The 21879-nt window shown below is 36.1% G+C and overlaps 1 protein-coding gene across 12 annotated transcripts in view; it reads right to left on the reverse strand.

The window, feature by feature from the left end:
* Positions 1 to 21879, reverse strand: part of FRYL (FRY like transcription coactivator) — a 293018-nt gene that overhangs the window by 68515 nt on the left and 202624 nt on the right. For all 12 annotated transcript variants that reach the window (XM_079919426.1, XM_079919427.1, XM_079919433.1 and 9 more), the window contains 12 exons: positions 21498 to 21605; positions 16808 to 17045; positions 15211 to 15396; positions 14862 to 14948; positions 13113 to 13381; positions 10063 to 10258; positions 9271 to 9395; positions 7577 to 7634; positions 5135 to 5226; positions 2713 to 2885; positions 1032 to 1192; positions 376 to 486 (listed from right to left, as the gene is read on the reverse strand). In XM_079919426.1, the coding sequence (XP_079775552.1) occupies positions 376 to 486; positions 1032 to 1192; positions 2713 to 2885; positions 5135 to 5226; positions 7577 to 7634; positions 9271 to 9395; positions 10063 to 10258; positions 13113 to 13381; positions 14862 to 14948; positions 15211 to 15396; positions 16808 to 17045; positions 21498 to 21605 (1804 nt within the window). The remainder of the gene's footprint in view (positions 1 to 375; positions 487 to 1031; positions 1193 to 2712; positions 2886 to 5134; positions 5227 to 7576; positions 7635 to 9270; positions 9396 to 10062; positions 10259 to 13112; positions 13382 to 14861; positions 14949 to 15210; positions 15397 to 16807; positions 17046 to 21497; positions 21606 to 21879) is intronic.

Genomic DNA, 21879 nt, shown 5'->3' on the forward strand with positions numbered 1-21879 from the left:
AAAGAATGATTAATTGGAGAGTGGTCAAAAAAAATTCAACTAAACATAGCAAACAACGTATTTTTCCATGGAGCTCAATGTATTCCACAATTAATATTCTTTTATTGACTCAGAACTCTATTGTGATATATATACACACACTACTGTATTAATCCTATAATATAAAAGGGAAATTAAAATTATTCAAATGAGTACTAAATAAGAATTACAAATCTCGTAGTTTATGGTATCTTATTTAATTTTACATAATATATTTTTTTGCCTGTAATTCTAACCTAGCTTATGTTAAAAAGATATGTTCAGTGGGCCATACAATAACTCTAAATACTGCAATGACAATTGATTATAGAATTTTAAGGGAACTGTCATAAGTACCTTTTTGTCCAGAGAGTCCAAAATGTTATCCAACCATTTGTACAAATATCCATCTGATGAAAGTCCTACATTATCTGCAACAGGGCCACAACATAGTACAGCAGACATAGCCTTCAAACAATAATATTAGAATTACATTTAAAACGTTTAAGAGGTTAAATGTTGGTTGCTTAATGAGAAGAGGCAGGATATTTTACTCATGCTTATGTAGCCACAATATCGTTAATTTTTTTCTTTATAAAGAAAAGCAAAATAGTAACTTTTGAAATGAAGAAATTTACTACGAGTAGTATGAAAATATCGTGATACCAGATAAGACATGGAGTTTGAACAGTATTTGAGGAGAAGAGGAAAAAAAAAAAAGACCAAGAGTAAGTACTCAAGTAGGAAAAAAATAGTTATTCCTTTGAGGCAATCCTCAGTTCTTTAAGAGAATGGCTCCCAATTTTGGTAGATTCTGGAACTTTTCTGCATTGTATTTTGTACATTTAAATAAACCTACAGTATAAATGTTTGAATACAGCAGGCAAATGTATATTCTCTCAGGTACTCTGAAGAAATCCCTATCTGTTTTATAACACCAGGCACTGAGAGACAAAAAAATTTAACTCCACTCTTAACATAAGAAAAAAGAAATCAGATTTCTAGGTAAATACCTTTAGTGCACAGTACTGATGTCTGTTAATTTGCATATTTCTATCACTGTATCTGTCCAAGGGCGTAAACATGATGCTAAAAGGACCTGCCCAGTGACTGAACAGCATAAACAGACTGTGACGAAGGCTCTGTTGAGGAAAAATACTTCTTCTCTGGTGTACTGTAAATAAAAAATAGGTAGAAAAAATTATTTCCATTTCTTTTTTCCTTAATACGCATGTCAACTCCGTTACTGAATATACATTATAAAAAAAGAAAGCAAAAGCTTTCATTTTAACCTACCGCAAACCTCCAGAGTAACAGAAATTATTTATATATATGCAAATAACAGGAACAAAGTTGCAGTGCATGTCATCATGTAGTGCAGTGTTATGTGAGATGCAGCGTTATATGAAATACGGCATCTTGGCAAGCAGAATTTCACGGCAGTCACAATGCTTGCCTGAAGGCTGGCACAGAGCTGAGAGTCGGGACACTGCTTCTCCGTGGGCTGTTGCTGGCTACATGGTAACCTTGCCGAAACATTAACATAACATTCTTCTGGATCTTGGTTCATCGGTAAGAGAGGGCTTTGGACCATATAAGCTCTTTTCAGCTATAAAAGGATCATTACATGGAATCTTGATATACATAACTGACAACAGGGGAGCTGATCTACTTGTAGTAAAGTGTGAGGCCTGGAGTCCAAACCCATTCTGCTGCCCTTTGCTGCTGGTTTAGATGATTTCCAAGGATTCTTTCCACTTTAAAAATCTATTCTACAAGTTCTCTGCATCAGTTCTTGTTGAAGAAACTCAATAGTACCGTAATGAACCAATGTGGAAGTTGCAGACAAGTGTTGAGTAATGGACTAAATTACATCTTTACATCAGTGAGCTGAATTCAGATCAGAAAATTTAGAGGAAAAAAAGGCTCTTTTCCTCTATATAGCATCATTTGCCCCTAAAGTTCAAAATAGGTTTTCTGCACTTGAAATTAATGTATCTAAAGAAGTGCTTACAGGACCTTCCTATAAAATACAACCATTATTTTACTTTAAAAGTCAACTATTTGCATATACTTTTTAAGGTAACAAAGTAACTTTAATTCTTTCATAGAAAGAAAAAGAAACATTTGTATTTACATTTTATATCAAAAGCTATAACCACATTTTTACACTTGTAAAGTATTTATGACTTTTTAAAATGCAATTGCATATAGTAATCTTCCTGCTGCCTCAACCAGTACCTGGCACGTAGTATGTGTTCAATAATAGGCACACATCTGTTAAACAAATCATGAGTCACACTGTATCCTTATTATACTCTACTTCTGTGCCTATCCCCTTCTCCCATTAGTCAAATGTATCTTGTTAATTCTGTTCTCAAATACCACTTGGAGCATTATGCTCTTCGCTCATCGTGTCTGGAACAAGTTTGTCCAAAGAGTTTATTCTACTGATTTCTTCAGATTTTTGTTAGTGTCTTGACTGTCGTTGAAAACCTATGGGTTGCTTTTTGATTTCTAGTCATTGATACTAATTCAAAGGTAAAACAAATTCTTGCTATCCGTGTTACCCTGACATATTTTTCATATGTTCACAAGTTGCTCGTCAACATAGATTACAAAACCTCAGTGGGAGAAAATAATACGATGGTCTCTTAATATTCATTAGTGGTTTGAGGAGCTAAAAAATCGTACCTGGAACATTCTGAATGATATTCGCCACTAAGGCACTAAAATGGCATCGTATATCCTTCAGGGTGTCAGAGTCTTTTTCATTTTCTGCTTCCAGGAGTTGTCTAGTTAAATCTACATATTCCAATAAAGTGTTGTTGAGGAAATGTGTTTCACTATCAAGGCCACCGCTTGCACTGAAAATATTAAAGGAAATACATGGTAAAGAAAATGTGATTTTAAATTATAATTTAAGTCAAAATAAATTCCTAATAATCAAAATCAGAATAATATATATTAAAATTTGCATAGTCGTAGCACTGTGCAACTTATAAAAAAATTGAATGAACAAGATTTTGGCTTACTGAAATATAAAAATACATGGTGCTTCATAATCAAGGAACTGCAAATGTAATTTACATTATTCAATTCCATACCCAACTTCAATCACCTATTATGAGTGCTAAATGTTATTTTCTCTCCATCAAAATATATTGCTTTTTAAAATAAAGAAATACGGAGACACATGGGGTAGGGAGGATCAGTTTAGAAGGTAGAGAGAGGAAAGACTAATTCTATATGTTCGCATAGTTGCCCCACATTTTCATATTATACCTTTAACATAATCAATCAAATATCCATTAGGTACTTATTCTCAGCAAGATTCTGGCATAGGTATTACCGGGGATACAAAAATTTAAGAGAATTCAAGTAAGAGAGCTGGTTTTCAAATCTTCTCTTTAGACTTTGGGAGTTGCCCCAAGAATCTCTACAGTAAGATTCTCTTTGAGGCCAAGGTCCCGGGCCTGAAGCCTACTGGCTGCAAAGGGATCGTTTGGTTAGAGTCACAAGTCCTGGATTCCAGTCTTATTCCATCAGTTATTAAGCACATGACCAGTAGCTACTTCAGAGCATTTTAGTAATTTGCTTAACTTCTCCTTGTTATATTTGAAAAATACCTCTAGAATGTATGACTTTAAATATGCTTTTCATAGCTGCGAATAGTTTTTTATAAATATCCTACAGCCATGAAAATAAGAGAAAGAAGCAACAATGGTACTAGAGCATATTAAAACTATCAGTCTACAACAATAAAAATATGTTGAATGTATTCACTCTGAAATTTTTTCCTTTATTCCTTAAACGAATGTTTTTTAAACTCTGGGTCATGACTTCTTAGTGGCTGGGAAACCAATTTAGTAGACTATAACCTGGCCCAGAATAAACTCTGAGTACCTACTATGAATCAGGCACATAGGATCGACTGGGTGAACAAATTAAAGATCCCTGCTGTCTTGCCATTCAAAATTCATCTTTTCTTCCTTAAGCAAGAATATAAAAAGTCCATAATGGTCCATAATGGATAACTTTATATTGACTTCTCTTGGGGAGAAAAAAAAAAAGACAAATCCAAAAACAAAACATGCAACTGTGTTACTAACATTACATTAAAAGCAATCAAGGAAAAAAGGATTCAGATGTGTATTAGGTTAATTTTTTGCATCAAGTTCAGTGTCAAATTCACTTTGGCTAACTTCCACTGTTTTATTTTTGTGGAGGACAAAAAAAAACAGTGATGTTTCTCTTTTCTTATTTTGATTTACTATCATAGTAAATCAATGGTTTAAATTCTCTTTGATTAAAGCTATATTTTGAAAGCACTTGTCAAAAGCATTCAATGCTAAATATGAAAGGTGTTAGGCACACTGAGAAAAAATGATCAGGACAAATAGTAAAGTAACAATAAATACAACACTTGTTTGATTATTACTACTTTTTTCTTCAGGATCTTTTTTCAGTTATCCTTTTTGGAAATGGTCAGATTCCTTTTTTTTCCCTCCTTCAATGGTCAGGCAACACCATTACCTTCCTAAGGAAATAGTTATTTCTCAACATAAAGCTGATGGAATTTTCCTCAAGGGGATGGTCTTAGTGTCAACAATAAGCTCAGGTTTTATGTTTTTTATTTGTAAAGGGTAGAAACAAGAATTATGGTTTTGGATTTCATAATTTTTCTCAGCACAATAGATTAATAGTTGATTGAAATAAATTTGCAAACCTTAAAATGTTTAGCCTTTAAATATATGATTTTTACAACTCCAGAAGAAACAGATCTTAAGAACAAGGTAAGACATAGTTAGATCGGACACCAAAAGAAAAAAAAAAAGGCTACTGTCCACTTGCCTAGATTACTAGATCCTCCAAAATATTAAAATCATAAGAACATTACACCCAATTTTTGCCTGAAGCAGTATGTACCAGTGGTAGAACTTGAATACATTTTTTAGCCATGGGTTAATGTACCAGATGCATCTTTGGTAAATAATGTTTATAGTGGTACAGATTTTTTGTTGTTGCAAAGGTGCTTTTCTGTATTTCCTCAGAGAAAAAAATATTACGGTCCCTAGTTTTAAAAAAGTTTAAAAAATCAAAATCCAATACTAACCTGTGACTAATGACACCGGCATCTGCCAGCAGTTCAAATATTCGTACCAGTTGTACTCGTAAAATATCTCGACGCCTGCGTCGTTTCATGTTCTATTCCAAAGATAACAAAGATGTTAATTAAAAATCCTTCAAGGACGTTGACAGAAAAGTTGCTGGTGTAACTTGGAAAGAATAATGTGAATGTCTTAGAGCTTGGGGGCTCATTATTTTGCTTGTGCAAGGTAGATTTTGGGCACTCTGGTGGCTATTGCATCAAAAAGGTATGTGTGGATAGTTTGAAATTAACGAGCCAAATAAAATCAAATGACATTTTACACAGTAGTAACACTTATGAGGGGAGAAAATAAAATTCTACACTTTACAGTTACTTTTAGGTCAGATTTGCTAATCTGACAACTTTAGAGGAACTGAAACAGTTAGTAAACTGTTCCCTTTGGATGGTAAAGAATCCCTAAGATACTCCCAAATAATATGACAGAAGGGCAGGGAAAATATCACACAGGGGACTGAGAAACCCCACAGATTTTGCTCATGCCATGGTTTTTCACTTAACAATTAATTCTGACACACAAAAATACAAACAAAAACAAATTTCTTTGATCATCATGGCACGAATTAATATGTTTGTCTTAGTAGGGCCAAAGTACTAACGCCTAGGGTAATAGCTGTAACATCTTAACTTGATTCTGCTTCTAACAGAAACTCATATAATGGTAAGATATAATTCATCTCCTATAGCACTTTCTTCTATAGCTCATTATGTCATTTATGATATAATTTTCATAATACAGAGCAATTAAAAATTAGTCATTCACTTTCATGTCCACAATCCAGTTTTCTACCTTCCAAAAGCAGGCCAATTTGTGGCTAACCAATTCATTAAATTTACTGTTTCTTTTAGCTCTTATGAAGTCTGCTGCAATTCATATTGAATGAAATGTTTTTTTAACCATCTTTGAGGATTTTTGCAAAGTTTTAGTCGACCTGTTTTCACTTTGTGTCCATAGAAAGATTGTGAATCTAATGCTCTCAAAATATATCATACATTCAAGGCACATACATTCAAGGCACATCACTGTGCACATCTATTCACCTGCTAAGATGACTTTTTGCCCTGAAATTTGTAAGTACAAATATTGCTACTTAATTTTATTTCCAATTCCACTTTGCTCTAATAAATCATTTTGCACTGTAACCAACACGATCAATCTGAAACAAAAATTAATCAATTACAAAATGGAGATACTATCACTACTCCACAGGGCTGAATTACAATCGAGGAGTGAAGACTTACAGATGCTGTTTTAAGTTCCCTATAAAAAGTAGCTATTGTCACCATCTCCCTCTCCTGCTAAAATTCCTCAGAGGATCTCCAACATTAATAGCAGTGACTCTCATTCAATGTTCTACATCAGACTCATATAAGGTGCTTTAAAAAATAGATTTCTGAGTTCTGTTCCAGGGATTCTCATTGAATAGGCCCAGGAATCTATAATTTTTAGCAAGCTCTCCCAGCGAATTCTCAGATTCCACTGCCATATGGGGCACTGCCACTGGTCTACTGGATAAAGCTGAAACCAAGAGCCTTTCATAAGATAGTTCCTTTTTTGCTTTCCAGCCTAACATTCAGTCACTTTCCCCATGACATAATTACAAAGAAAAATCTGCAATGTCCAAAATTTTAAAATAAAGTTTGCAAATGCTGTTCCTCTACCTAGAATGTCTTTCCCTTGCTTGTCCACTGGGGACTATGCTTCAAAAATTCACCTCAAAGGTCATGCTTCACCTATAAAGCATTCTCTTACACCACAGGCAGAATCGGAGGCTTTCTTCTCTGTAGCTCATGTAACCCTTTATCTATGACTTTATTTGAGTGCAGAATAATTGTTATAATTATGGATTACATATCATCTGTCCCAAAAGACACGTGGCTTCTGAAAGTTGCTCTGAACCTGATGTGTAGATTTGGGGATCTAGACCTGGGCCTGGCAAAACACAGCCCTCAGGCCAGCTCTGACCCACTGCTGCCAGTAACTATAAACAGAGTTTTATTGGACTACAGAGCAACACCCACTTGTTTAGTTGTCTAGGCAGCAAAACTGAGAGGCTGCAACAGAGACAGGATGGCCTGCAAAGATGGAAATACTATCTGGTCGTTTACAGAGAAGGTTAGCGGCTCCAATCCAGACTCTGACCATCCTAACTTCAGGTAGAGCAATTACATATCTGTATTACAGAATGGGTTTCTGAGTAGGACCTCCTGTGGGGGGGGGAGGGGAAGAGTTCTACACATTTTTAAAATGTTGAAAACTGCACTAGACTTATTTACTTATTTACTTCTGAACTTGTAACTTTTGTTATATTGTATAGAATAGAGAAGCCAATTTTAAGCGTTTGCCAAATAAATATTTAATGCTAGAAAACGACACAGCTTACTTACCTCTGGCCTTCGTTCAAGCGCTTCTTTAATTATGGGATGTAATTCCTCTATTAGTTCCCTAGAAGAAAAATGATATACATTCATTTAATTAATAGCTAAATATATAATCTGACATGTAGAAATATGTAAATATTAATATAATGATGTAAACTAACAAGTGTTAACCCTAATCCTACTGTTTTAAACACAATTTTTATTGTATTTTTGTTTGTTTGTTTTGGTTTGGTTTTGGCCACACCGCACAACTTGTGGGATCTTAGCTCCCCGATCCGGGATCAAACCCAGGCCCTAAGCAGTGAAAGCGTGGAGTCCTAACCACTGGACCCCCAGGGAATTCCCTGTTTTGTTTTGTTTTGATTGTGAAATAACATGCACTCTGTAGAACATTTGGAAAACAGAAAAAATGGTATAGGCCACCTATTCTAATTTGTAGAGATAAATACAATCTGTTCAATCATTTTCAACCCACATACATTTTACATAGTTGAAACTCCAACATATATAAAATAGTATCCCTTTTTCTTTAATTAACACTAGCAATAACCACTTTCACATGCCATTAATTAATTCGTAATGCTCTAGTACTGATAATTTTCCTAACCATTTTCAGTTATTACTGTTTCATTAAATTTTATCTAACTTTTTAAATAAATACTGTCCAGTGAACATCTTTGTACATTAATCTTTGATTTCATTTCTGATTATCTCCGTAGGATTAATCCTTACAAAGGAGATTAATGGGTCAAAGGGTATGAACTTCATGAAAATAATCTTTTTGTTGTTTTGCTTACATTCTGATTTTAAATTGCAAATGTAACTCGTTGTAGAAAATTGGGAAAATACAAAAAAATAAGAAGAAAATAAAATCCATCCACGATTTCATCATCTATAGAAACTGCTGCAGACATTTAAAGTATCTGCCTCAGAATTGTTTCTATTTATGGGGATTTGTTTTTTAAGAAACTGAGATCATTTTTGTATCTCACTTTTTCTATTAGCACGATCGTGTGTTTACTTGTCATAAAATTATCTTCCAACACTTCATTTATAATGAATGCTATCCCCACACCTACAGACATATTACAATTTATTAACCTATTCTCTGTTGTACATGTTATCTTGGAGACAAAACATCAAACGTCACCCCATATCAATGGAGGACAACCTCAAAAGAATAAAGTCAGGATCCATCAGGCAGTAACAAAACAGAAACTCAGGCAAAAATGAAGAATTTGCTTTATGACTATCAAAAACACCAAGAATAATATAAAATATGTACATAAATACTTCTTTTAAGATAGTCATTCTCTTGAACAAGAAGGGGAAAAAAACTACAGTTTTAGGCAACAGATCAAGATTACAAACTAACAGAATCACTGTGTAAATAAATCAGGTAGGAAAATATTACAACTTTACATGGCATTTTATAATTTCTAGAACGTATTTATGTATAATATATATTTGATTTCCATAACCATTCTTTGAAGAGAATATGGTGTTATTTACTCAATCAAAATGAGGAAATAAAGGCTCAGATAAAGTAAATAACCTGTTAAATGTTAAATGGCTAATTAGCTAGTAAAAGTCAGGACTGATATGCAACTATCCTGATAATAAGTACTCTACCTCACCTTCTCTCCAAGGAGCCACATTTGCTATTTTAGGGCGTAGAGAAAACATGCAAAGATAATTACCTAAAAGCTCCTGGGTTGGTCCTGCCAAGACCTAGAACAAGGGATTCTGTGATTTCCATGCTCTCAGAGCGCATCATTGGAACTATGTGCTTAAACAAAGATGAAGGGGATGGGATGCCAATAATCTGGAAAAAAAATATTATATTTATCGCAGCCACTAATGATAGTACATCCAACTAAATAATTTGACATTTCAACAGTATTTGGTCAAGGACAATGGATAGGTGACATTTTAGAATGAAAGTCGTTTCAAAATTCACTTGTGGTGTACATAATCTAAAAAAGTTAAATGATTTATCCAATGGCTCGCTACAAGTTCGTTAATGGAAGTGGGGTTTGCAGGTCTCTTAATTCCTTACAGACACTCATCATCATATAATAGGCTGTTTATCCATCGGCCTATTTCTCTTGATCTGTAAAAATGAGTAAAAAAATTACTTCTAAAAGAGTCATCAGTGTTAAAGTTAGACACCCAGGTGTTAAGTTTTGTCAATTTCCTCCAACTACCTGATAATATTTAGTGTCATATCATGAAGACTATGTCACTATTCTTTTCAAGTTATTTGTACCCCTACATAATCCAGGGAAATTCTAAAAGAAAAACTTTACGCATTATTGATTCCAACTAAGAACCCATAAAAATAGTAATAGGATTTCTTGAACTATTTTCAGTATTAGTCCAAGTAACTAATGCACTTTTCAACCAAGTTATTTTATTGTCCTGAAAAAGAAATTTTAAAACATTATTTTTATGCTTCCATTTGGATTCAGTGGCAGGTGCAGAAAACTTACTTTAGAATCAATGCTGTAGCCACTATCAGGGGTGGACGCCAGCGTCTCAGGAGGAGAGCACCTCACGGAACCCGCAGATGTTGAAGATGCCGTGGAAGTCGCCGCACTGCAGCAAAGAAGCAGGTAGTTTCTCCACAGGCCCATGTATGAGTCACTGCTCGTGGTAGTATTTACTTTCTTAGCATTGATGGGGCTACTGAAAAAAAGAAGAAGAAAAACAGGAAGACATAAATAATACATGTTTTGAAAAGTTTTTTTTTAAAACTAAAGCTAAATTTCTATCAATTTAGGGGAGATGGTTAGCATACAGTTTTTATTGCTACCACTGAATCTTGGCGGAATAAGATATAATGAATAAAATATTAGACTGAAAAACAAAACACATTATAGGATCATTTTAACCTAATCTATTACTTCTGTGAGTACAGTTAATATTTTATCAGGTCACATTTTATAACTTGTTATACATGCTCCATGTAGGGAAAAAAAGTGAAAACAAAATGAAAATCACCTTTACTCCTATGCCAAAATAAGCACTGTAAGTCTTCTACATATCTTCAACTCATATACATTAAAATAAAGGCGTAAATACATCTCTTTCATTTAATAAAAATTGAATACTGTTTCATTTGTTTTGTACATGCTTTTTTATACTTAACATATATATTTAAACATCTTCCATGTAAATTAATATACTTCCATGACATCATTTTTGATGACCATATATCATAGAGATTATCATGATTGATACAGCCATACTTTCACTGTCAGATATTTTAGCTAATAGTAATTTTTCCCTATTATACACAACACTATATATTTGGCTATATGCTTAATTATAATAAATGATTTATTATTTTCTTGAGTAAATTCCTGAAAATGGAATAGCAGAGTCAAAGAATATCTACATTTTTTTAAACATCTTTATTGGAGTATAACTGCTTTACAATGGTATGTTAGTTTCTGCTTTATAACAAAGTGAATCAGTTATACATATACTTATATCCCCATATCTCTTCCCTCTTGCATCTCCCTCCCTCCCACCCTCCTTATCCCATCCCTCCAGGTGGTCACAAAGCACCGAGCTGATCTCTCTGTGCTATGCAGCTGCTTCCTACGAGCTATCGGTTTTACATTTGGTAGTGTACATATGTCCATGCCACTCTCTCACTTTGTCCCAGCTTACCCTTCCCCCTCCCCTAGAATATCTACATTTTTAAGGCTTCTATCAAATTTCTGTTTTGAGATATTAGACCAATAAGATATTCTGGAACAATTCCATAAATCTTTCCAAATACCAAAAATTCTGTTGGGATTAAGGACTGAGAGCAAAACAAAGACAGGGAAAATACTAAGTTTTATTCCTCACCTTCAATAGATTTATAATCTATTGATAAATAATACATATCGTTTCACTGATTCGTCGTTTCTCAGTATTTTAAAAATGTTCAGAGCACTGTGACAGCAGTAAAAAAAACAAAAACAGAAACCTGCTAAAAAAATGAAAATCACTGACATCATGTGTGCTAGGGGAGATATATAATAGAGAAATAAAACAATGTCAGATGGCACTAAGTTTGATGAAGAAAAATAGAGCAGAAAGGGGATATAGGGAATGGTGGTAGGAGAAGCGTTTATAATTTAAAATATGGTAATTAAAGGAGACTAAATAAGTTCATAAATGTTACACAAGGTGGCATGTGTCAATCTTCTTTAAAAAACCAGCATCCAATACATAATACCTGAGAATCTACATAGATATATAACTAACATGTATGTGTGTATATATATATATATATATATAAACTAAAAACAAAAACAAAGAATATATGCGTGTGTATATATGTTTATATATATATATATGTATATATAGATACACACAAATGCAAAAGAAGAAATAATTACTCTGGGTTGGAGATATAAGAGAAGGCTTTAAAAATAAGGTGGAATTTGCGATGCATCAGATATGGGCAGGGCATAAAGAAAACAAAAGGCATTCTAGGTTCATGTGAACAAAAACTCACGGAATAGACACTGCAGACCACATTCAGTGAACTCTGAGAGGTTTATTTTGGCTCCAACATAAAGTACATGGATAGCACTGATAGAAAGTAAGGGAGAAAGTACAGACTGGAGGAGCCAGGTTTGTGCAGGCTTTTTTTTTTTTTTTTGCGATACGCGGGCCTCTCACTGCTGTGGCCTCTCCCGTTGCGGAGCACAGGCTCCGGACGCGCAGGCTCAGCTGCCATGACTCATGGGCTCAGCCACTCCGCGGCATGTGGGATCTTCCCAGACCAGGGCACGAACCTGTGTCCCCTGCATCGGCAGGCGGACTCTCAACCACTGCGCCACCAGGGAAGCCCTGTGCAGGCTTTAATATGAGCTGAAGGTGTTAAGTTTATCCAGGTGTTGGGTTTATATGGTCAAGTTATGACAGGAGGACTCATGCCGTGCAATCTGATCAATGGCATGTTGGATAAGGTGAAATCAGGAACCCAAACTCAAATAAATTCTCTTTAAAATTTAAGAGCAAGACTAACCTGCAGTTATAAAGCCTTGGTCAACTCTCCATCACATCACCAGTTACTCCAACTCTTTACCATTATCCTCAGAACTAAAACCAATGTCATTATCACGAATCCCTAACAGTGGACGGCCTTCCTTACAATGCTGTCAGGAAAAGTAAGGTCACTGAACTCGGTTTCCCTTCACTTCTCACCCTTTATCTACAAACTTATCTATACTCACATCCATATTCATTTTTGGATGATTTCCTCATTAATTCTTTCATTCACTGGACACAAACTACGTACCAAGCAGTGTGTTATTAAGTAAATGAACGATTACAAATTGGTGAGACCAAATTATACGAAAAGAATGAAAGGATAATGAGACTGGATCCTTTACAACTTTCATCTCCCTTCTTCACATACCAGTATGTTACGGCATGTTATTTATGGGATTTCCAATTTGTAGAACTTTTCAAATGCATACCTTATGAAGGCTGACAGTCTATACATTTTAAAACTTGCACTAGAAAAACAACTTACTTTATATCAACTTGTGGGGATAACAACTGAAGTCTTGTGTACGCAAACATCCAAGCATAGCTCACAGCTGTAGGGCAGTGTTTTGGAAGGTTTTCTTGCTTTAAAAAACTGGAGAGACTTATAATCCATGGATCTTGGCCTTGGGTCACATGTGCAAATATCCATATGTGCGATGGACTAATCACATCAAACTGGTGGCTAATAGGAGAAGAGTTCCATTCTGCTAATGTCTGTAAATCTATTGAGCTAGGGCAATACAGCAAAGTAGTCTATGCAGAGAAAAAAAAACAAAACCAATTGATTATTGTATATTTCAACAACTTTCAAAGTTTTGCCATATAAATTGCTTTTAACTATAAGTGGCTTATTGCTAGTTTCTAGAACAGAGGTTCTTAAACAGGGGTAATATGAGCAGAGAATTCCTGAAACTGCATATAAGCTGTTTTGTGCACATGTGTACATGCAATTTTCTGGAGAGAGATTCCATAGTTTGTGTTAGTCTCAAAAAAGATCCATAAACCAAAAAGTTTAAGAACCACTACTTATGTAATTCATGTATGAATATGCAGCTTTCACGGGCATACTGAAGCTGCTAGAGAACTCAAAAATGAACCATTAACTTTCATGCTGATGTGCCCTATATATGCATAAGTGGAACAGACGGGGAAACGGGCTCCTCTCCAGAGGTACATATTCTCAAATATTTGCTCAATAATATTCAAAGCTCTTATACTGAAGAGATAAAGACTTACCTTAAGAGCAAATTACTTATGATTCAAACAACAACAATGACAACAAAACAACAACAAAAACCGGAGTCTTAAACTGAACAGAGGCCCAATTCACTCGATCATTCAACAGATATTCATAAGTACCCGCTTCGAGTCAGGCATTGTTTTAGGCACTAGAGACAGCCATCCATTTCTCAATTCATGGTTAATAATCTAAAACAGAATGCTTTAAATTGCACATATTTATAACCATCTCTTAGGTTTATAAAATTTATTAATATTTCTCTTGGTTACATATAACTCGTTAGGTATGAGAGCCAAGTGTTATGTGGAAAGCACAGAAACCTCTTGTCCAGGTATTCCAAAATGGGAAGAAAATAATTTCAAGTAGTAAAGTGTGATGGTTATCCTTATATCAGTTTTGAAATCTTGATATATGATCTTTTCTTCCCCCAAGCCAAACTAAGAAAGTTCGTATCAGCTTTCTTATGTATGTGTTGACAAAGTGTTTTTCTTCATCTTAATGAGTCAAATTACATATGACTCAGGCATAAAATACTTTATATTTACTCTATGCACTTAAATTTACGTGGCAAAGCCAACAAATACAGTTACTGAAGGTGCAGAGCGCAATTTTTTGCTTCGAATTTCAACAAAAATTTTCTCCATAGCCTTTTAACCAACATATATAGATCAAGAATATTATATACCGTAATAAATAGCAAACAGTAGTCGACAGCAGCTTCAGATTTAAGAGAAATTTTTGAGATTGGAATGGTTGGAATTTTACAAAGATGAAATATTTTTATTTCTGTGGGAAGAGTACTGACCATAGCATAAACTAGTGCCACTTTGTGTGTGTGTATGCCACTTTTTTAAAAGTATTTTTTATTTTTAAAGCCCTTTACCATTTTCAAAAATACTTTCTAATGCATGACATTTGTAAAAGAAACTCATGTATGTACGTATGTCTTAAGTTCCAACACACGATTGAATAGCACAAAATCATTAAAGTTACCTGATCGGCCCCAGTGAGATGGATGAAGCTCTCAAGAATGGATGGGCTCAGCCTGTCCATCACATCTATGGCTAATTCATCATCACCCTATAAAAAAGACATCACATGTCTAAAAAAGTTTAGGAATGTTTCAGAAAAGCCGTCAAACCTAGGTAAACATTAAAACTCACTTTAGCCCTATTTGTTACAAATGGAATCGAGGGCAGGTGGGTGAGCTTAGACCCTGTCAAAAAGATCTTGTTATAAAGTAAATTATCCCTGTCAGTAAAAACAGAAATGGAATAAGGATGGACAAAAGGAGTTTTTAAGTACTTTCATTAGGTAGCTGGATGAGATGTCTAAATCTTACCTTAGGTATTTCCAAAAGTGCAAATAAAGCCCGTATTTCTCTAAGGACACTGACAGCTAATCTCCTAGTGGCAGGTCGACTGCTACAGAGAGTGACAAGTGCAAACCCTTCGACCACATGGAATACATTGGAACACGGGCTCCTTTCCAGAGGAGGGGGATGAGAAGCTCCATTAACCATACCATGCTTGAAAAATAAACAGAAGTTAAAAAATATATGTATGTATAGACATTCTAGTAAAACAATTACTAAAGAGTAAAGCAAATCATAAAAATGATGGCTATAGGTCTGTCTCAGCTCAAGAAATTTAAATAACATTTAATTTATAAAAATGTCATAGTCACATAGTGAAAAAAGCATTTAATTGGCAGTCTAAACAGGAATTCTGTACCTAAGTTCTATCACTCTCTGGCTACTTTGTAAATGCCTTAGAGCTGACACTTAAAGTCACTACTGGCCTAACATTTCCATATGGAAAGTGAGGGGATTGGATGGTATCCTTTGTACTCAAAGTGTGGACCAGCAACATGGCATCACCTAGGAGCTCGTTAAAAAGAGAGATTCTCAGGCCCCTGTGATTTGTAGGCTCTTTAAAGGTTGAGAAGCTGGGTTGGCTTAGATGATCCAGCTCTAATATTCCAGGATTCTATGACTTAACACATTATCACAAATCAATAATTTGAGCAACTTTTATGGTTAAGAAGCACACATACTGTAATGTGAAATGGGGACTGGTGCCTTTGATAAAACAATCAAATAACTCAGCTGAAAGGCTACCAAAATTTTTTATTATATCAGCTTTAAATATATTGGAAACAACCTAAATGTGAGCTAGAATTGCCTCTAATTTCTATGTTCATTTAAAAATAATTATTACCGGGACTTCCCTGGTGGCTCAGTGATTAAGAATCCATCTGCCAATGCAGGGGACACGGGTTTGAGCCCTGGTCCAGGAAGATCTCACATGCCACAGAGCAACAAAGCCCATTCGCCACAACTACTGAGCCTGCACTCTAGAGCCTGCGAGCCACAACTACTGAGCCCACATGCCACAACCACTGAAGCCCATGTGCCCTAGAGCCTGCAAGCCACAACTATTGAGCCCACGTGCCACAACTACTGAAGCCCATGTGCCCTAGAGCCCGTGAGCCATAAGGACTGAGCCTGTGTGTCACAACTACTGAAGCCCACACACCTAGAGCCCATGCTCCTCAACGTGAGAAGCCATCGCAATGAGAAGCCCATGCACCACAACGAAGAGTAGCCCCCACTCGCCGCAACTAGAGAGAAAAGCCCACGTGCAGCAACGAAGACCCAATGCGGCCAATAAATAAATAAAATTTTAAATAAATAAATAAAAATAAAAACTAAAAATAATTATTACCAAAGAAAGAAAGTTGGAAACGTTGGACATGCAAATGTTTTGTATTTAATAGATAAACTATAGGAAAGTTCTGCTTAAGGGATTACAAACACTTTGAAAGGAAGTAAAACTAATAAAACTTTTGGTTTTTGAGAAAGTCAATATGTTTTAACATCATCATTGGTCATCTACCACTGACCACATACAAAGAGACACCACAAAAGAGTTTGGTACCTGTGAGTCCTGGTTTTTGTTATGCATTTGGGTTGCTTGTTTCCACTGATTTATTAATTGCACCAACATCTTTACGGCATTATCAAGAAGCGTGGGATGGACATCAGTCACTTCACGAACAATAAAATAAACAAATCCTGAAAGAACATCCTCCCGCCAATCTGGAAAATCAAGCATTAGTGCCTGCAGAGTATTGAAAGCCAGAGCACGTAGTTCTTCATCCATATGAACTGTGAGCCTACCAAGAACAAAATTCCATTAGCAAACCTCAAAAACCTTCCAAAGAGTTTTATCATCTAAAATGTAAAACTAAGAATTTAAAAAATATATCCTTTCAATTGGTTCATAAGAAGTAAGAAGATAGGAACCAATGTTCACTTTTTGTGCTATATTCATCCTTATGCTAAACTATATTCATTTATTTAAATTCACATGTCAATCTACTAATATTAGTTGGTACTTGTACTATAATTCAGAATAATAAGTTTGATCATAATTCAAATGCTGTACTTTAGAAAACACAGATTGACAAATCAGAATTACATAAAAAAATTCTTTAATCCTTAAAATGCCATATGTTATCCTATAATCAATCAAAAATTACGTCCAATCATATAATACCTTAGCGCTAGCTCATATTTATTTAGTCCTTTACTGGAAAGGACATGAGTTATCTCTATCATTCCTTTCATGCTGCTGAGGTTACAGTTAAACATAAGATGGCTGATTGTGAAGAAAGAAATACAACAAATCAAGATGGAATCAGTTTAACAGAAATAATTCTTGACAGTGAGAATGAGAATAAATTTAGGAGTAACTTCATAAATGGGGTATGCCTAGAAAGAAAATGAAAAAAAAGAGTATCAAACGAACCCATAAGGTCTTCAAGAGTTTAAGTCTAAATAAATTATAGGAGAGGCTACATATAATTACCTTTTAAAGACATCAATACAATATGAGGACATGAATTAATATTAGTTAAAGGATTTTAATGGAACTTAAAGAAGAGAATGATAAACAAGAAAATCATAAAACATGGCTGCAGCAGTGAAGCTACCAATATATAATGCTATATGAATATGAGTTTCCGTTTGGGGCTGTAGAGTATTATTTTCAGGATTGACCATCAAGACACATGCATCAGAGTTAGAAACAGCCTGAATGAATAAAGAAAAGCAGGTGTATTAAAAAGTATGCCACAGGGCTTCCCTGGTGGCGCAGTGGTTGAGAATCCGCCTGCCAATGCAGGGGACACGGGTTCGAGCCCTGGTCTGGGAAGATCCCACATGCCGCGGAGCAACTAGGCCCGTGAGCCACAACTGCTGAGCCTGCGCGTCTGGAGCCTGTGGTCTGCAACAAGAGAGGCCATGACAGTGAGAGGCCTGCGCATGGCGATGAAGAATGGCCCCCACTCTCTGCAACTGGAGAAAGCCCTCACACAGAAACGAAGACCCAACACAGCCAAAAATAAATAAATAAATAAATTTATAAAAAAAAAAAAAGAAAGTATGCCACAGTTACATGCTTGGGCAGCTGGAAAGATGGAGTTATCCTCCATGACAGAGGTAGAGAGCTGCGTGATTTACGTGAGAGGAGATACCACAGTCTTCACCCTGCTGAGCTCAGTTCTGGTCTTCACTAAGCCAACATTCAACTGACCATGAGACTGAGGAGAAAATGTATTACAGCTACAGAGACCTAGAAGTGAGCCACGAAGCAGCAGCAGTTAGAGCAGCGCACTGGAAGTACCCCATGGGGTCAGATCAAGGGTCTCTAGCCCAGTGTTCTGTCTCTGACAGTGGCACCAAAGGCAATACTGTGGGCAAGGGAGTGACTGACTCTGTGCTGCTGGCTTTAAAGGTCATTTTAACATCCCTTACATCCACGAATTTACACCTATCTGTGTGACTCAGGGTATAGCCATGAAGAGAATGGTGCCTGAATAATTTAAGGCAGGAGAACAAATTGACCTTCCCTAGAGACAGCAGACAGGTATGCAAATTTACAGTGTATCTTTGCTTTGTTTGTTTGCTTACTTTATTTCTAAGTAAATAAGATTTAGACATCACAATTCCAAATGATAGGAGTTGGGGACAAAGTAAGCAGACCCTAGAATCTTTCTTTCTGCCAAAATAAACTAACTGGTAAGTGAATACCACAGGGGAAAGAAGCAAAGTATTATAAATAGCAAAGCAAACTGTCAATCACTGTCGAGGTATTTGCTCCTCTACAAGGCTCCTCTATCCCTGCCCCCTGGAGATGCAATTTCATTTAGGTGGGGGATATGGACTGCCGTCCACAAAGATGTAGGTGAGTTAAACTGAGGCGGGAGGAGTAAGAGTGGAATTGGATGAGAGTTTTTACTGCTTTCCCAAGGAATAGCATTATAAATAATTAAAACTTATTTTCCCTCCCTAACACTGACAAGAACTTCATAACTCTGCAATCTAATTTACAGCAAGAATTAAGAGACAAGAGTGGGAAGGGATGAATTTATCTCATGGTGCAAAGTTTCAAAGTAACCCCTTTCTGGGCTTCCCTCGTGGCACAGTGGTTGAGAGTCCACCTGCCGATGCGGGGGACATGGGTTCGTGCCCTGGTCCGGGAAGATCTCACATGCCGTGGAGCGGCTGGGCCCGTGGGCCATGGTCGCTGAGCCTGTGCGTCCGGAGCCTGTGCTCCGCAACGGGAGAGGCCACAACAGTGAGAGGCCCGCGTAGGGCAAAAAAAAATAAAAGAGTCACCCCTTTCTTCTCCTCGTAATCCTAAGAGACCAATACCATTCAAGGCCTGAGTGCAACCCGCAACCGCTGAGGATAGGTAGTGCGCGGGTGTGTGAAATGCTAGGTGTTTTCAAGGAGGTAGACAAGGTTGCTGGAGTGGTCTATTAACTGTTTATTCATTGTGAATTTAACTTAAGACTTAGTGATAAGTGCCCAGCGAGCAGTAAACATCTTTCAATGTGATCAAGTATCACTGCCCTGATAGTCTTTGCACTTGGTTTTCCCTTTAGGCTGGGGCCAGCAAACTATGGCTCAAGGGCCAAATCCAGCCAGGAGCCTTCACAGGTGGCTGCTTCTGCACTACAGTGGCAAAGGTGAGTAACTGTGACAGACACCACGTGACTTGCAAATCTTAAAATATTTACTATCTGGTCCTTTAAGAAAAAAAGTTTGCTGACCCCTTATCTAAAGAGAATCCCTAACTATGTCAACAAAGGGGTTTTTCAAAAGGCCATCACCTCAACTTAGAATTACTTTTGGGAGCTGGTATTTAAGTTTGGATGTCATGTTATTTACTCATTTACAGAGCCTAGTAGAAGAAAGAGATAAAAACTTGAATGCTATGGCCTCTGCAATAAGAGGAAAAAGTGAAAATGAGACCTGGTTATCACCCTAGATGCTAAAGAAATGACTGTAGGAGTTAACACACTAATTGCCCAGTGGGGCCATCATACACTGATAATGCCCGTATGTTAAGAGACAACATGGTATACAAGTCCTAAGAAACAGTACTAGATGTAAAGGCAAGGAATTTAAAAATAGGATTTGTAGGGGAATCCAGAAGAACCTTAACAGTTAAAAAATGAGTGAGGACTGCTGGTGGGAATGTATATTGATACAGCCACTATGGAGAACAGTATGGAGGTTCCTTAAAGAAGTAAAAAAAGAACTACCATACGACCCAGCAATCCCACTACTGGGCACATACCCAGAGAAAACCTTAATTCAAAAAGACACATGCACCCCAATGTTCATTGCAGCACTATTTCCAATAGCCAGGACATGGAAGCAACCTAGGTGTCCATCAACAGATGAATGGATAAAGAAGATGTGGCACATATATACAATGGAATATTACTCAGCCATAAAAAGAAACGAAATTGAGTTACTTGTAGTGAGGTGGATGGACCTAGAGTCTGTCATACAGAGTGAAGTAAGTCAGAAAGAGAAAAATAAATACCGTATGCTAATACATATATATGGAATCTAAAAAAAAAAAAAAAGGTTCTGAAGAACCTAGGGGCAGGACAGGAATAAAGACACAGACGTAGAGAATGGACTTGAGGACGCGGGGAGGGGGAAGGGTAAGCTGGGACGAAGTGAGAGAGTGGCATGGACATATAGACACTACCAAACGTAAAATAGATAGCTAGTGGGAAGCAGCCTCATAGCACAGGGAGATCAGCTCGGTGCTTTGTGACCACCTAGAGGGGTGGGATAGGGAAGGTGGGAGGGAGACGCAAGAGGGAGGGGATATGGGGATATAGGTATACGTATAGCTGATTCACTTTGTTATACAGCAGAAACTAACAAAACATTGTAAAGTAATTATACTCTAATAAAGATGTTAAAAAAAAAGATACTTTTAGGATTTCACATTTAGGATATCAGGTCATTCGTTGCTCTCATTCCCTGGGGAAAGAAAGGCTTTGACCTCTCTGCCATGAAATTAAAGTCATTAAATACATCTTAAGATTAAATTTCATCAACAACAACAACAAATGAATGAGGAGAAAGTGTTAACAAAACGTAAAAGACAAAATGGGAGTTTAGAAGGTTATCAAATAAAGGATTAAAAATGTCTTTATCACTACTTTTTTAGTGATAATAGTAACAGGGGTGCATTAGAAATTTAAAGAGATTTAAAGAGATAAAAGGTAACCTCACAAACAGTAATTCTCATTTACCTTGCTAACAATTCAATGAGGTCAGTTCTGCTCATACCGTCAGGAATCAACCTTGGAATAGCAGCAATACAAGTTCTAAACAAATCAATTTTGGGTTTTCTTTCCCCCCTGAAAAACAGATCACAAGAGGACTTAATAAGAAGAATCTTACATACACCAGACAATGAAAGCAAACTTGGAAAAATTATTACAGAAAATGAGCCCACCTCCAAAAGTTTAATGTATTTATTATAAAAAGAGCATATACAAATCCAGTAAATAATTATCAGTTTATAAATGCAGAAAAGAATATATGGATAATTCAGGAAAAAAACATAGGTAGCCAGCAAAAAAGGTTTTCAGTAATTAAAAACAAGTATAACAACTATTATGTTTAAATAAT

Source organism: Stenella coeruleoalba (assembly GCF_951394435.1).
Source record: "Stenella coeruleoalba genome assembly, chromosome: 4".
NCBI lineage: Eukaryota > Metazoa > Chordata > Mammalia > Artiodactyla > Delphinidae > Stenella > Stenella coeruleoalba.